Below are 14095 nucleotides of genomic sequence, written 5' to 3' on the forward strand. Positions count from 1 at the left end.
GCTTGCCTTGTAGCGAAACTGAAGTAGATAATTCGTGTGAAATAGTACGGGTAGAGGTTATACCTGACAATCTGACTAAACTATTCATTGGATCGTTTTACCGACACCGCCCCCCCCCCCCCCCCCCCCGCCCCCTTTCCTGTCAGAAAGGTCACAGTTCGTTTTTATTGAGTAAAACAGAAGTAATATCCGGTGTTCCCCAAGCAAGTGTTATAGGCCCTCTATTGTCCCTGATCTATATTAACGACATAGGAAACAATCTGAGTAGCCGTCTTAGGTTATTTGCAGATGATGCTGTCATTTACCATCTTGTGAAGTCATCAGTTGACCAAAACGAATTGTAAAATGATTTAGATAAGATATCTGTATGGTGCGAAAAGTGGCAATCGACCCTGAATAAGGAAAAGTGTGAAGTTATTCACATGAGTACTAAAAGAAATCAGCTAAATTTTGATTACGCAGTAAGTCACACAAATCTGAAGGTTGTAAATTCAACTAAATACTTAGGGATTATAATTACAAAAAACCTAAACTGGAATGATCACATAATATTGTGGGTAGAGCAAACAAAACACTGTGATTCATTGGCAGAACACTTAGAAGTTGCAACAGGTCTACTAAAGAGACTGCTCACACCACGCTTGTCCGCCCTATTCTGCAATATTGCTGTGCGGTGTGGGATCTGCATCAGATGGGACTGACGGATGACATTGAAAAAAGCACAAAGAAGGGCAGCGCATTTTGTATTAGGCGTTTTTCGTTGCGAGGGGATCTTCTCCTCCAATAGTGAAGACATTCTGTTGGCACCCACCTACATAGGGAGAAATGATCATCACTATAAAATAAGAGAAATCAGGGCTTGCACAGAAAAATTTTAAGTGCTCGTTTTTCCTGCATGCTGCTCGAGAGTGGAACGGTAGAGAGACAGCTTGAAGGTGGTTCATTGAACACTCTGCCAGGCACTTTATTGTGAATAGCAGAGTAATCACATAGATGTAGATGTTTCAAATAGCCCCACAGCCAAAAGTTACATGGATTGAGATCAGGTGATCGGGATGGCCAGGCTGTAGGGAAATTGCGGCTGCTAATTTTAGCATTTCCGAAATGACGCTTCAGCAGCTGCTTAACTGGATTTTCAATGTGCAGAGGTGCACCATCTTGCATAAAAATGAACCCATCCACACTGTTGGAGAGCTGGAATGACATGGTTGCGCAAAAGACACTCATAGCGCTTACCAGTGATGTACAGGTAACAGGATTAGAAGCACCTGTCTCTTCGAAAAAATGTGGCCCAATGATAAATGATGCTGTAAACACATATTCGACAATTCTGTGTATTGACATATCCTGTCAGATGGAAGTGGATTTCATCTGTCCACTAAATCTTCCACAGCCAATCATTGTCCACTTCCATGTGAGCAAGAAATTCTAAAGCAAAGGTCTCTCTTGCTGGTAGGTCAACAGGAAGCAACTCTTACACACGGGTAATTTTGAATGGATAACAAAGAAGGATGTTTCATTGGATTTTACGCACCGTGCTGGTGGGTATGTACAATGTTCGGGCCATTTTTGGTGCACTACACGTTTGCACACCACCACTCGTCTCCTCCTGCATTGTTGTGGCCACTGCTTCCACTGACACTGAATCAATTTGTTTCCACCCTCTACCAGGTTGCACACCAAAAAAACCAATCTTTTCGAATTTCCAAATAATTTTCTCTAGTCCCATGGCAGTAATCGGACCAATGCCTTTTTTCAAACCTTCAGTGTTCGGAACTTCTGCAGAGCGACGTGTGCACAGTCATCATTCTTGTAATACAGCTTTACAAGCAGAGCATGATCCTGCATCGAGGCACTCATGGCGAACGTTTGAGAACGAAAGGAGAAAAAGCTGTGTACCCAGTGTGTTTATACCAACTTCAATTGGGCATGTGCACGACAGGTGTTTTCATTTACGTATTCTGACATGTACAGCGCTGATCAATTTTCACACTATTTTATTTTCTTCTGCCATACGTTTTCCCCCTTTTACTGATAATATTCCGTTGCAATTTGACATCATTCTGACCAGTGGTGTTATTTCTATAGTGTTTCGGAAGTTTGACTTCAATTATAACCATCGGGTATAGTTTAGCAGTTAAAATTAGGGATGGGATGATACTGCCGATATTAGAAGTTAATAAATGTTTACACTTATATCTATGTTATTCATTGCCTTTATTACTAAGAATGAAAGGAAAGAAGAGAACAGGTTTAGAGAAAACCTCTCTAGTCCTTTTCCTTCATTCCTCTTCCTTACTCTTCAACCCTTCTGCCAGAAGAAGGAGGCACTGGCTCCGAATGCTTGCATACACAGTACCATTTTTTAAACAATTAGGAAATAGACAATACCTCTAAGAAAGTCAGGAAAGGAATAGATAGCACTAAAAATACGAGTAAGAACACCAGTCAGACACTAGGACAATACGCTTTCCCTATTTTGGCGCCATTTTACAGAAATTTGCCGATGTAAGGAAATAATATGAAGCAAGAATTGCTTTTTCTCATCAGGAATAAATTATGTAATAGACTGCCACACAACATGAAATCTAACAAAGACATGTTGAATCAGGTGTTTACAATATAAAGTGCAATGGATGCCCAGTAAAGTATGAGCATCAGATCAGATGGAGCTTCTAAACAAGATTTAACAATATTCATCCGGATTTTCCATTGTTTAAACTCGATTTAAAGTATACGTAAATGCTTTCTTTTAGGTACAACACTCCCCCCCCCCCCCCCCCCCTCCTCCCCCTAGTAATCTTCCATTGCTACTCAAACTGATAACAGGACACACTTCTGACAACTCAGATAACACTCTAATAATACACAAAAAACTTAATGAAAACCGAGTTTGTTATTTTTATATTTTTATTTTTGCAATAATTATATTCTTAAGCAAAATGTTGTAAAGAATTAAGCATATTTGTTACCTATAACCTTGAGTCACAATGTAAGCTACAGCTGAGTTGTCATAACTTGGTAAGTGGCTTGGGCATGGCAGCTTCACGCACCAACCTCAACCAATAATGTAATGTGATTATGTAAACGAGTATATGGCAATGCTTCAGTGTTGTCACGGCTATCTTGACAGCTATTGTTTTCAACTCTTTAGTTGAAAGCTGGCAACACTGCTGTGTGTGGACAGGGTCCTTTTTATGCCGTCTCGACTATATTGATAAATGCTCTTTGACTGTATCTATCTGTACAACCTCTGGTCTATCTGTACAACCTCTGGACTGTTTATGTAGTAGTTTTGTGTGTGAGAGACATCTAAAGATGAAAATGTACATTTATGATGAACCACTGGGGTCTGTCAGCTAGAACATATTGTAAGTAGCTTTATTATCATATACAGTTTGTAGTCGTAATGTCATCACCTTAACAGATGCTGATTATACATTATTGGTAGCAAAATGTAACTCTAAATAAACAACTTGCTACATCCAGTGAACGAAAATGTGGTGTAATCCACTGAATTACCTGGGAGATTGGTGTGTATGCCACTGAAATGTGTTGTGGGAGAAAATAAAAAGTTACTGACACAGATAATTGTTTTAATGTTTCATAGGCTATCATTTCTTACATATTTCTAAGCTGATGAAAATCTAATGTATTGTAAAGACAATTTTATTTTACATGTTACTGACTGTGGCAATGGGTAGGCTCATTTTTGCCAAAAGCACTGGCAAGAATTTTATAGCTACAATGGAGAGCTGGTACTGCACCTTCAGTGTCTGATCTCTTTTCAGAGCATCCATATTTTAGAAGTGAAGGTCACAAACAAGAAAGCCACATTTTCAGTCTTTAGCTGTCAGCAACTCACAAATTTCTATGAAGGAGAATTGGTGATGTGTGCTATAATCTCATAGCATCCTGTTGCAGTACACGCTTTGCTACAATTAAGTAGTGATCTGCCACTCGCAACATTCTGACACACTTATTCCATTACCAATAGCCACACTCCCTCCCTCGCCTCCCCCCCCCCCACCCCCACCCCCCACCCCTCCCCTCTTCGGCCAAATATACCTTTGGGAGGCCAGTTTCATTTTAACCATGTTTTTGTAATTTCCCAAATGAGTGAGGTGAAACATTTACTGCTGCTGCTATCCTTTTAATTTTGTAGAGCCACATTTCTGAGATTCTTGTCTGGCTTCCCTTACATCAGCTTCCTATTATATCTTCTATTTGAGACTGCTTTTTTTTTCAGTTTTCTTGCTTTTGAATCTTTTCCATCTCTATCTAGTCTACTGCTGTTTGTTTTGACATCTCCCTTTTTTTAATCTTTCATGTCTTACACAAAACTTTGGCTGTGAAAAATCTCATTTCATTATCCACGTTATCATAGAATTGCGATTTTGGTAACTGATTTCAGCATACAAAGCCAACATCAACTGTTTATAAAGATAAATTTAGCAGCTGGTGTGCTACTGTAAATTTTATACGAAAGTTGACAACTTACATAACAATTAGATTAGCATTGATAGAGTTCTCCATCATTAGTTCTCTCAGTCTAATATGTCTGTTTGTTTTGTCTGCCATTGATCTAAGTTCTTCTTCCTTAATGTGCACTGGAAAGAAAAGTAATCATAACATATATTTAGTTATTTGCAAGTTCTGTAGATCATAGTTGCAATCTCTTGTTATGATAGTAGCAAATCAGTTTTACAATTTTAGTATACTTTCTCATGTGAAATATGCCAACATGCTGACTGTTTACATTATTTACCTGACCATTTATGCGAGTATAATGATACCACGAAAGTCTCAGGAGAAAATGTCTTAGCAATAAAAATTAGCTACAATTAAATTGTTAACAGATGTGGAAATCACAAGTGCTTTTTCTGTTTATTCCAGGAATAATTACTGTATCAACTCTATAGTTAACTATTGTATCTTAAAGCCTATGAATTGGTCTAAAGTTTACTACAAATTGTGGTGGTGACTGAAGAGGACACTGTTGAAGAAATGTTAGCAGGCTGCTGGGAGGGGTAGATGAGATGAATATATACTACCTTCCAAAGTTCAAATAATAAATCAAGTATTACAAATAGTTCTGCTAGAAGTAAGTTCCAGAATGAAATGTTCACTCTGTAGCGGAGTGTGCACTGTTATGAAACTTTCTGGCAGATTAAAACTGTGTTTTGGATCGAGACTCTAACTCGGGACCTTTGCCTTTAATGGGCAAGTGCTCTACCATCTGACCTACCCAAGCACGACTCATGACCCGTCTTCACAGCTTTACTTCCACTAGTACCTCCCTCTCCTACCTTCCAAACTTCACAACTAAGTTCATCTTGTGTTACAGCGATAGCACCAATGACCACTAAGAATAGTGTGTAGAGATTAGGACAATAGGGAAAGGTAACGAGAGAGGGTTATTTGACTAAGAGCTTTACAATGAGGTGACAAACCATGGGATAGTGATAGGCACATATACAGATGGCAGTAGTACTGCGTGTACAATGTATAAAAGGGCAGGAATTAACAGAATCTGATTGTGGAATGGTAGTTGGAGCTAGACACGTGGGGCATTAAATTTCAGAAATAGTTTGGGAATTCAATATTCTGAGATGCACAGAGTCAACAGTGTGCTGAGAATCCCAAATTTCAGGCATTACCTCTCACCACAGACAACAAAGAGGATGAGAGACTTCATTTAACAACCAAGAGCAGCACCATTTGCGTAGAGTTCTCAGCAACACTGTATGAAATAACCGCAGAAATCGATGTGGGACATATGATTGGCATTAATGGGCTATGGCAGCAGATGACCAGTGTGATTGTCTTTGCCTAGATGACTGGGAAACTGTGGCCTGGTCAGGTGAGTCCTGATTCTGTTGGTAAAAGCAGACAGTATGGTTCAAGTGTGGTGCAGATTCCATGAAGCCATGGACCCAAGGCACTGTGCTAGCTGATGGTGGCTCCATAATGGCATGTTCAGTTACTTGGAGACCATTCACAGCCATTCATCGACTTCCATGTTCCCAAACAATAATGGAATTTATATGTATGAAAATGCTTCCTGTAACTCAGCCACAATTTTTCTCGATTGGTTTGGAGAACATTCTGGACAGTTTGAGTGAATGGTTTGGCCACCCAGATCGCCCAACATTAATCCCAACAAATATTTATGGGGCATAATCAAGCGGTTAGTTTGTGCAAAAACTCCTGCACCGGCAACTTTTCGCAATTATGGATGGCTATAGAGGCAGCATGGCTCGATATTTCTGCAGAGGACTTCCCATGTCTTGTTGAGTCCATACACATTGATTTGCTGCACTATGCAGGGCAAAACGAGATCCAACATTATATTAGGAGGTATACCATGACTTTTGTCACCTCAGTGTATTATTTTAATTTAAAATTTCTTTTAGATATTTTACTTAAAATTACATCGATATTTTCTTTGTAAAATATCCATTTGATTGGCACCAGCTGCTCAGTATCTGCTGCTCAAAGTTAACTCTGCAAGAATTATTTAGTTTCTTTTCCTGGCGCGCGCGCATGCACACGCGCACGCACGACTGCAGTCTCAGGCAATTGAGGCCACACTCATTCTGAGGAAGTAACTGAATTTGTACTAGAAATTATTAAAACTTCCTGTCAGGTTAAAACTGTGTGCCAGACCAAGACAAACTTGGGACCTTTGCCTTTCGTGAGAAAGTTCTCTACCAACTGAGCTATCCAAGCACAACTCATGACCAGTCCTTACTGCTTCAATTCTGGTAGCTCGTCTCCTACCTTCCACTTGCACACAAAAGGCAAAGGTCCCAAGTTCGAGTCTCAAGTCTCGCACACAGTTTTTTAACCTGCCAGGAAGTTTCACATCAGTGCACGCATGCACTGCAGCAGAGTGGAAATTTCATTCCAGATATTATTAGTTTGATGAGTGACAAAACTGAGTGCCAGGGTGGTCCTTAATTTTCATGTTGCAGTTTTTCTTTGTGCAGTGTTCCATACTTACTCTCTCAGAAATTTCTTTCTCAAATTAAGACCTATGTTTAATACTAATAGACTTCTCTTTACAAGGAATGCCTTTTTGCCAATGCTACTTTGCTTTTTACATCATCTGTGCTCCATCCACCATGGGTTATTTTATTGCCTAGGTATCAGAATTCCTTAAGTTCATCTACTTGGTGATCCCCAATTCTGATGTCGAGTTTCTCGCTGTTCTCATTTCTGCTACTTCTCATTTCATCTTTCTTTCTTTTGTTTACTCTCAATCCACGTTTTGTAGTAATTAGACTCTTTGTTCCATTCTACGCATCTTTTAATTCTTTCACCCTGAATTTTAATCCCACTCTTGAACTTTTTCTTTGTTTCCCTCATTGCTTCTTCAATTTATAGACAGCACTTCATTTTTGGTTTTCCAGTTTTATTGTTTTCTCTTGGTTCTTGTGCATATTGTGTTTTACTCATCTTCTCTTATAGCTTACCCCTCTTTTTATCAAAATTTCCAACATCTTGCACCATTTTACATTGTGAGATGCTTTTTACAGGTCAACAACTCCTATGGATTTGGCGTGATTTTTGTTCAGTCTTGCTTCCATTATCAACCGCATCAGAAATGCCTCTCTGGTGCCTCTACCTTTCGTAAAGCTGAACTGATTATCACTTAGCAGATCCTCGATTTTCGTTTCCTTTCTTCTGTGTGTTATTCTTGTGAGCAACTTGAATGCATGAGCTGTAGGCTGGCTGTTTTTTGCACATGTCAGCTCTTCCAATGTTCTGAATTCTGTGGATGACGATTTTCCGTAAGTCTGATGGTGTATCACCAGTCTCTCACACCCTACACACCAGTAGGAATAGTCACTTTGTTGCCACTTCCCACAATTATTTTAGAAATTCTGATGAAATTTTATCTATCCCTTCTGCCTGATTTGATGTTAAGTCTTCCAACGCTCTTTTAAATTCTGATTCGAATACTGGGTCCCCCATCTCTTCCCTGTCGACTCGTCTCCTGTTTCTCCTTCTGTCACGTCATCAGCCAAGTCTTCTCCCACAAAGAGGTCTTTCATGTAGTCTTTCCATCAATCCATAGTCTCCTCTACATTCAACAATGGAATTACCATTGCACTCTTAATGTTAGCACTGGTGCTTTTAATTTCACCAAAGGTTGATCTGATTTCTACACTCCTGGAAATAGAAAAAAGAACACATTGACACCGGTGTGTCAGACCCACCATACTTGCTCCGGACACTGCGAGAGGGCTGTACAAGCAATGATCACACGCACAGCACAGCGGACACACCGGGAACAGCAGTGTTGGCCGTCGAATGGCGCTAGCTGTGCAGCATTTGTGCACCGCCGCCGTCAGTGTCAGCCAGTTTGCCGTGGCATACGGAGCTCCATCGCAGTCTTTAACACTGGTAGCATGCCGCGACAGCGTGGACGTGAACCGTATGTGCAGTTGACGGACTTTGAGCGAGGGCGTATAATGGGCATGCGGGAGGCCGGGTGGACGTACCGCCGAATTGCTCAACACGTGGGGCGTGAGGTCTACACAGTACATCGATGTTGTCGCCAGTGGTCGGCGGAAGGTGCACGTGCCCGTCGACCTGGGACCGGACCGCAGCGACGCACGGATGCACGCCAAGACCGTAGGATCCTACGCAGTGCCGTAGGGGACCGCACCGCCACTTCCCAGCAAATTAGGGACACTGTTGCTCCTGGGGTATCGGCGAGGACCATTCGCAACCGTCTCCATGAAGCTGGGCTACGGTCCCGCACACCGTTAGGCCGTCTTCCGCTCACGCCCCAACCTCGTGCAGCCCGCCTCCAGTGGTGTCGCGACAGGCGTGAATGGAGGGACGAATGGAGACGTGTCGTCTTCAGCGATGAGAGTCGCTTCTGCCTTGGTGACAATGATGGTCGTATGCGTGTTTGGCGCCGTGCAGGTGAGCGCCACAATCAGGACTGCATACGACCGAGGCACACAGGGCCAACACCCGGCATCATGGTGTAGGGAGCGATCTCCTACACTGGCCGTACACCACTGGTGATCGTCGAGGGGACACTAAATAGTGCACGGTACATCCAAACCGTCATCGAACCCATCGTTCTACCATTCCTAGACCGGCAAGGGAACTTGCTGTTCCAACAGGACAATGCACGTCCGCATGTATCCCGTGCCACCCAACGTGCTCTAGAAGGTGTAAGTCAACTACCCTGGCCAGCAAGATCTCTGGATCTGTCCCCCATTGAGCATGTTTGGGACTGGATGAAGCGTCGTCTCACGCGGTCTGCACGTCCAGCACGAACCCTGGTCCAACTGAGGCGCCAGGTGGAAATGGCATGGCAAGCCGTTCCACAGGACTACATCCAGCATCTCTACGATCGTCTCCATGGGAGAATAGCAGCCTGCATTGCTGCGAAAGGTGGATATACACTGTACTAGTGCCGACATTGTGCATGCTCTGTTGCCTGTGTCAATGTGCCTGTGGTTCTGTCAGTGTGATCATGTGATGTATCTGATCCCAGGAATGTGTCAATAAAATTTCCCCTTCCTGGGACAATGAATTCACGGTGTTCTTATTTCAATTTCCAGGAGTGTATATGCTGAGTCCATCCTTTGAATCAATTTCTTTTTTTATTTCTTCACTTTTTCATGCAGCCATTTTGCCTTAGCTTCCCAGCATTTCCTATTTATTTCATTCTCAAATGACATTTATTTCTGTGTTCCTGAATCTCCCTGAACATTTTTGTGCTTACTTTTTTCTACAATCAGCTAAAGTATTTCATCTGTTACCCATGGTTTCTTTGCAGTTGCCTTTCTTGTACATACGTTTTTCTTCCCAACTTCCATGATAACTTCCATGATTGCCCTTTTTAGAGATGTCGATTCCTCTTCATCTGAACTCCCTTCTGAGCTATTCATTATCACAGCATCTATAGCCTCAGAGAACTTCAAGTGTGTCTCTTCATTCCTTAGTCTTTCTGTATCACACTTCTTAGTGCATTGATTCTTGCTGGCTAGTCTCTTGAACTTCAATCTACTTTACATCACTACTAAATTGTGATTTGAATCTATATCTGCCCCTGGGTACACCTTACAATCCAATATCTGATTTCAGAATCTCTGCCTGACCGTGATGTAATCTGACTGATATCTTCCCATATGTCCTGGCATTTTCCAAGTATACCTCATCCTCTTGTGATTCTTGAGCAGAATATTCACTAATACCATCTGAAATTTATTGCAGAAGTCAATTAGTGTTTCTCATTTCTCATTCCTACTACCAAGCCCATATACTCCTGTAACCAATTATTCTATTCTTTCCCTTACAACCACATCCCAATACCCCACTACTATTAGAGTTTCATCTCCTTTTATGTACTGAATTACCTGTTCAAATGATATTCACAAATAGTAGAAGTTCATTAACACTTGTGGCAGTTTGCTCTGGTATCATTAGCATAAAATAACTGGAAGCAAACAAATTATCTCCCATAATGAATGTCTTAACTATGACTGCCTACCTTCTCTCAAAATTTAAAGATGACAGAGGTGCACAGCATGTGAGGTTATAAGAAGAAACAGTCCTGCTCACTCTGCCTTCTCACTGCCTGACTTTGGGCCACTGACCCATTATGTCATCTGACCAATGTGATTTGTGACTTGAAAACACGTTCAATTAAGGAGACTGAAGTAAAAGCCCTACTTACATTAGTAATGAATGAATTTGTCATGCTAACAATGTTTTGCAAAGTTGATAGTTTCCTTTTTTTGGCCTGGTGCACCACTTAACCCATACCTTATTGAGCCTAAATTTCAGACAGTTTACGTTTTGTAGAATTGAATAAAAATAAGGGGTAGTCCATGAAGAAATATAAACAAATTAGAAAAACATCATATAACAACCAATCTCCTGGGTACCTAAATCAGTGTATTTCTCAGTTGTGTGGCATGCTAGTTTTATCTGCAACAGATTAAAAAAAAAAAATAATGTCCTAGCTGGAAGAGAGATAACATCACAAGTGTCTCAGAACCATTAGACATGATGTGTGGTGACTATATGGCAGAAATGAGGAAATTGTTACTATAATTATTATTTGGGGGAGGGGAGGGGGGGCAAGTTGGAACAGGCGGTGGGAATGGTCAAGCAGAAACAAATCTTGTACACTGGTTTAGCTTCCACTGTTGGAACTGCTTTTAAGAAATTTTCAATTATGGAACCAGTCAAGAACACATCACCTGATATGGGCATTTGGAAGGTGGCTTTTCTGTGGTGGACTGCATCATCATACTTTCAATGCAGTAACTTAAGTTGAATGTGTATGCAAGGGTGAGACAGTTAAGGCAAGCTATCATAGCATCCTAGCTGGCATAGTTAAATATATCAAGGAACAGTTTTTGCTGAGTACAATGAACAATGTAGCTAACTTTCTGACAAATTTTTAATTTTTACAGTAGCCGAATTATTACACCAACTGCTTTTTTAATAGATGGAGCTATACCCATCACTGCATTAAAAATTCTCTGGTTTCCAGCTGTCTCAAGTGATAAATTACGCAAGCTTTCAGCCACGCACTCCATGGCCATTTTCAAGTGGTATGACTGCCAGCGGGCTGCTGGTACACCCCTCATATATATTAGCTAATGGCTGTGATGTCACTGATGCCTGTCGCATTGCCATATATGGGCATACATTAACTGTGCATCTGATGTGCCTGCTTCAGCCGTGGATCCCATGCCATGCTGAACTGCAGGCCACTGCCTCTATTTAGGTGTTATTGGCGGTGTTTATTTTAATGGCTTCTCTAATTAAACAATCCCAGAAGCCCTTAGTGTGAGCCATGACAGATGTTCAGTTAAAATTTTATCTGGTGTCCATTTTCTAAAGCATGTTCAGCTAAAGCAGATTTCTTGGTGTAGCATAGGTGATAATACCTCTCATACCATTTCCTGCAATTTTCCACAGTGCCTACTGTTTGTCCAGTGTTAGACTGGCCACACTCGCCAGGTATCTTGTAGACCCCAGTTGTTCTGAGACTTAATTTATTTGGTAGATTCATAGCCACTGTTCCTGAAGGCCTTGTGTTGATGGTATAGCTCATGGGACAGATTATCAGCATCTGATATCATTCTTGCATGGTGCACCAGTGTTCGTAAAACAGTGCGCTTCTGTGCCAGGTGATGATGGCATGCAAGTACAGATTGGTGGTGGTGTGTTTTATATAGACACTGTGGCCAAGGCATCCATTTTGTTTGTGTTGGGCCAGGACATCAAGGAAGAGCAATGTCTCTATGGATGTTACTGTCAGTGCTGTTGAGACGTTCCAAGAACTTGTCAAGTTTCTCACATCTGTGGAGCCAAATGATGAATGTGCCATCAACATATAGAGAGAAACAACTAGGTTTTAATGGTGCCATATCTAAGGCAAGGCAATATCTTCAAAATTCTCTATGAAGAGGTTTGTAAAAGCTAGAGCTAATGGGCCAATCATTGCAACACCATCCATCTGATCATACTTGTGCAGTAAAAAAGGCGATCTAAGAGTGTGCCTAAATAGCTCAACCACACCACTTACAAAGAGCTGGGATACTAGCTACAAACAGTCTCAGACAGGCAAATTTGTAAACAGTCCCACCACACTGAAACTGACCATAATGTCACCTTCACTAAGTCAAAGATGGTTAATTTGCCTGATAGAATCTGCTGATTTTTTTAGTATGATGTTCGCAGTGCCCCACATGTGGCGTGAGGAGATTGGCCAAGTACTTTGCCAGCTTATATGCTGGTGAACCAATGGTGGATACAATGAGGCAGAATGATGTCCCATTCTTGCGGATCTTCGGTAAAGCATAAGCAATTTGTGGTTGAGATGCCGGTCAGGCAAGTTTCTTGACCACACTGTCTTCCATTGAAGAATGCTTGAGAAGTTCAGATGCTGGGTTGCGTGGGAGTTTCCGATAAGCATCTTTGTCCAGTACCACACAGATCTTCATATCATAATGCGCCTATTTCATAATTATGGCTGCATTCCCTTGTCAGCAGGAAATATTACAATGCTTTCATCATTGTATAGTGCTTGCAGGCCATTGCGCTCAGCCATGGTCATGTTGGGTGGTGATAACTTGGCTTTTGTGAGAATATGGCTTGTTTTATGCCTTATTTCATCCACTGTTTCATTTCAGAGCTTGCAACTGCCTGTTTGACACCGCTCATGTGACAGACAGGAATGCCCTGTGATGATGGTGCAGGATTGAGTCTTTTCGTAAGTGCCAACATTGCACCCATGTCTGTCTGTCTGTCTGTCTCATAGTCAAGTTGATGATGGGGCATTCTGGGGATCTGTGGTCTGCACCATGCTATTGTTAGTGGCACCATGCTATTGTTAGTGGCTGAACTTTCCTTGCTGCCTCTCTGCAGTCTGTTTCGGTGATGACATTTGTTAAGAAACCATAGCTGTGTTTTACTATTCGAAGCCCAAAGCCGTGAGTGTCCTTGACTGTTGCAGATAGATGCAGATCAATCTCCACAATGTGCACTACTGACCAGTTGACAACCCATGCTACTGAGAGAAATGGATATTAGTCATTGGCACTCAGAACCTAGGTCCACGACCTTGAGTCACACAACCAAAGTAATGTGTAGAACACAAGGAGACTGATATTATACATATAGCATCATCCTATGTATCTTACTTTCCTTCTCTTTCCGTGTGGTAAGTCTCTCCTGACCCGCAGTTCTGGGTGACTTTCGGCAAATCTACCCCTTCTCCTAGACCTCTCCAATTCTTTTCCTTTCGCTCTAAGAGCTCGCCAATCACATCAGTCTTTTATGTCTGTGTCCTGCCACCACTTGGTGAGTAGATTTTTTAGCTATCCAGTTAAATAATAGTACTATCAAGAAAGGTTCATAGACATTGTAATAACTTAGTCTTTGGCTTCAATTTATTTTCTACAAGCCAAGAATTTATGGCTTGACCTGCACTGTTGATAGTATGATGTATATGACAGTGTTATATGCATAATATGAGGCTCCTTGTGTTTTTCAAAGGAGTCTTTCGGTAACACAACTCTCGGTCATGGACTTAGTTTATGAGCTT

General features: G+C 41.5%; 1 protein-coding gene across 1 annotated transcript in view; it reads right to left on the reverse strand.

Annotated features, from left to right (window-relative positions):
• Nucleotides 1-14095, reverse strand: part of LOC126412306 (bumetanide-sensitive sodium-(potassium)-chloride cotransporter-like) — a gene marked incomplete at its 5' end in the record, with an annotated part of 214831 nt that overhangs the window by 3265 nt on the left and 197471 nt on the right. The window contains one exon of the mRNA XM_050081828.1: nucleotides 4502-4610. Within this exon, the coding sequence (XP_049937785.1) occupies nucleotides 4502-4610 (109 nt within the window). The remainder of the gene's footprint in view (nucleotides 1-4501; nucleotides 4611-14095) is intronic.

This window comes from Schistocerca serialis, chromosome 7 (assembly GCF_023864345.2).
Source record: "Schistocerca serialis cubense isolate TAMUIC-IGC-003099 chromosome 7, iqSchSeri2.2, whole genome shotgun sequence".
Classification (NCBI taxonomy): Eukaryota; Metazoa; Arthropoda; class Insecta; order Orthoptera; family Acrididae; genus Schistocerca; species Schistocerca serialis.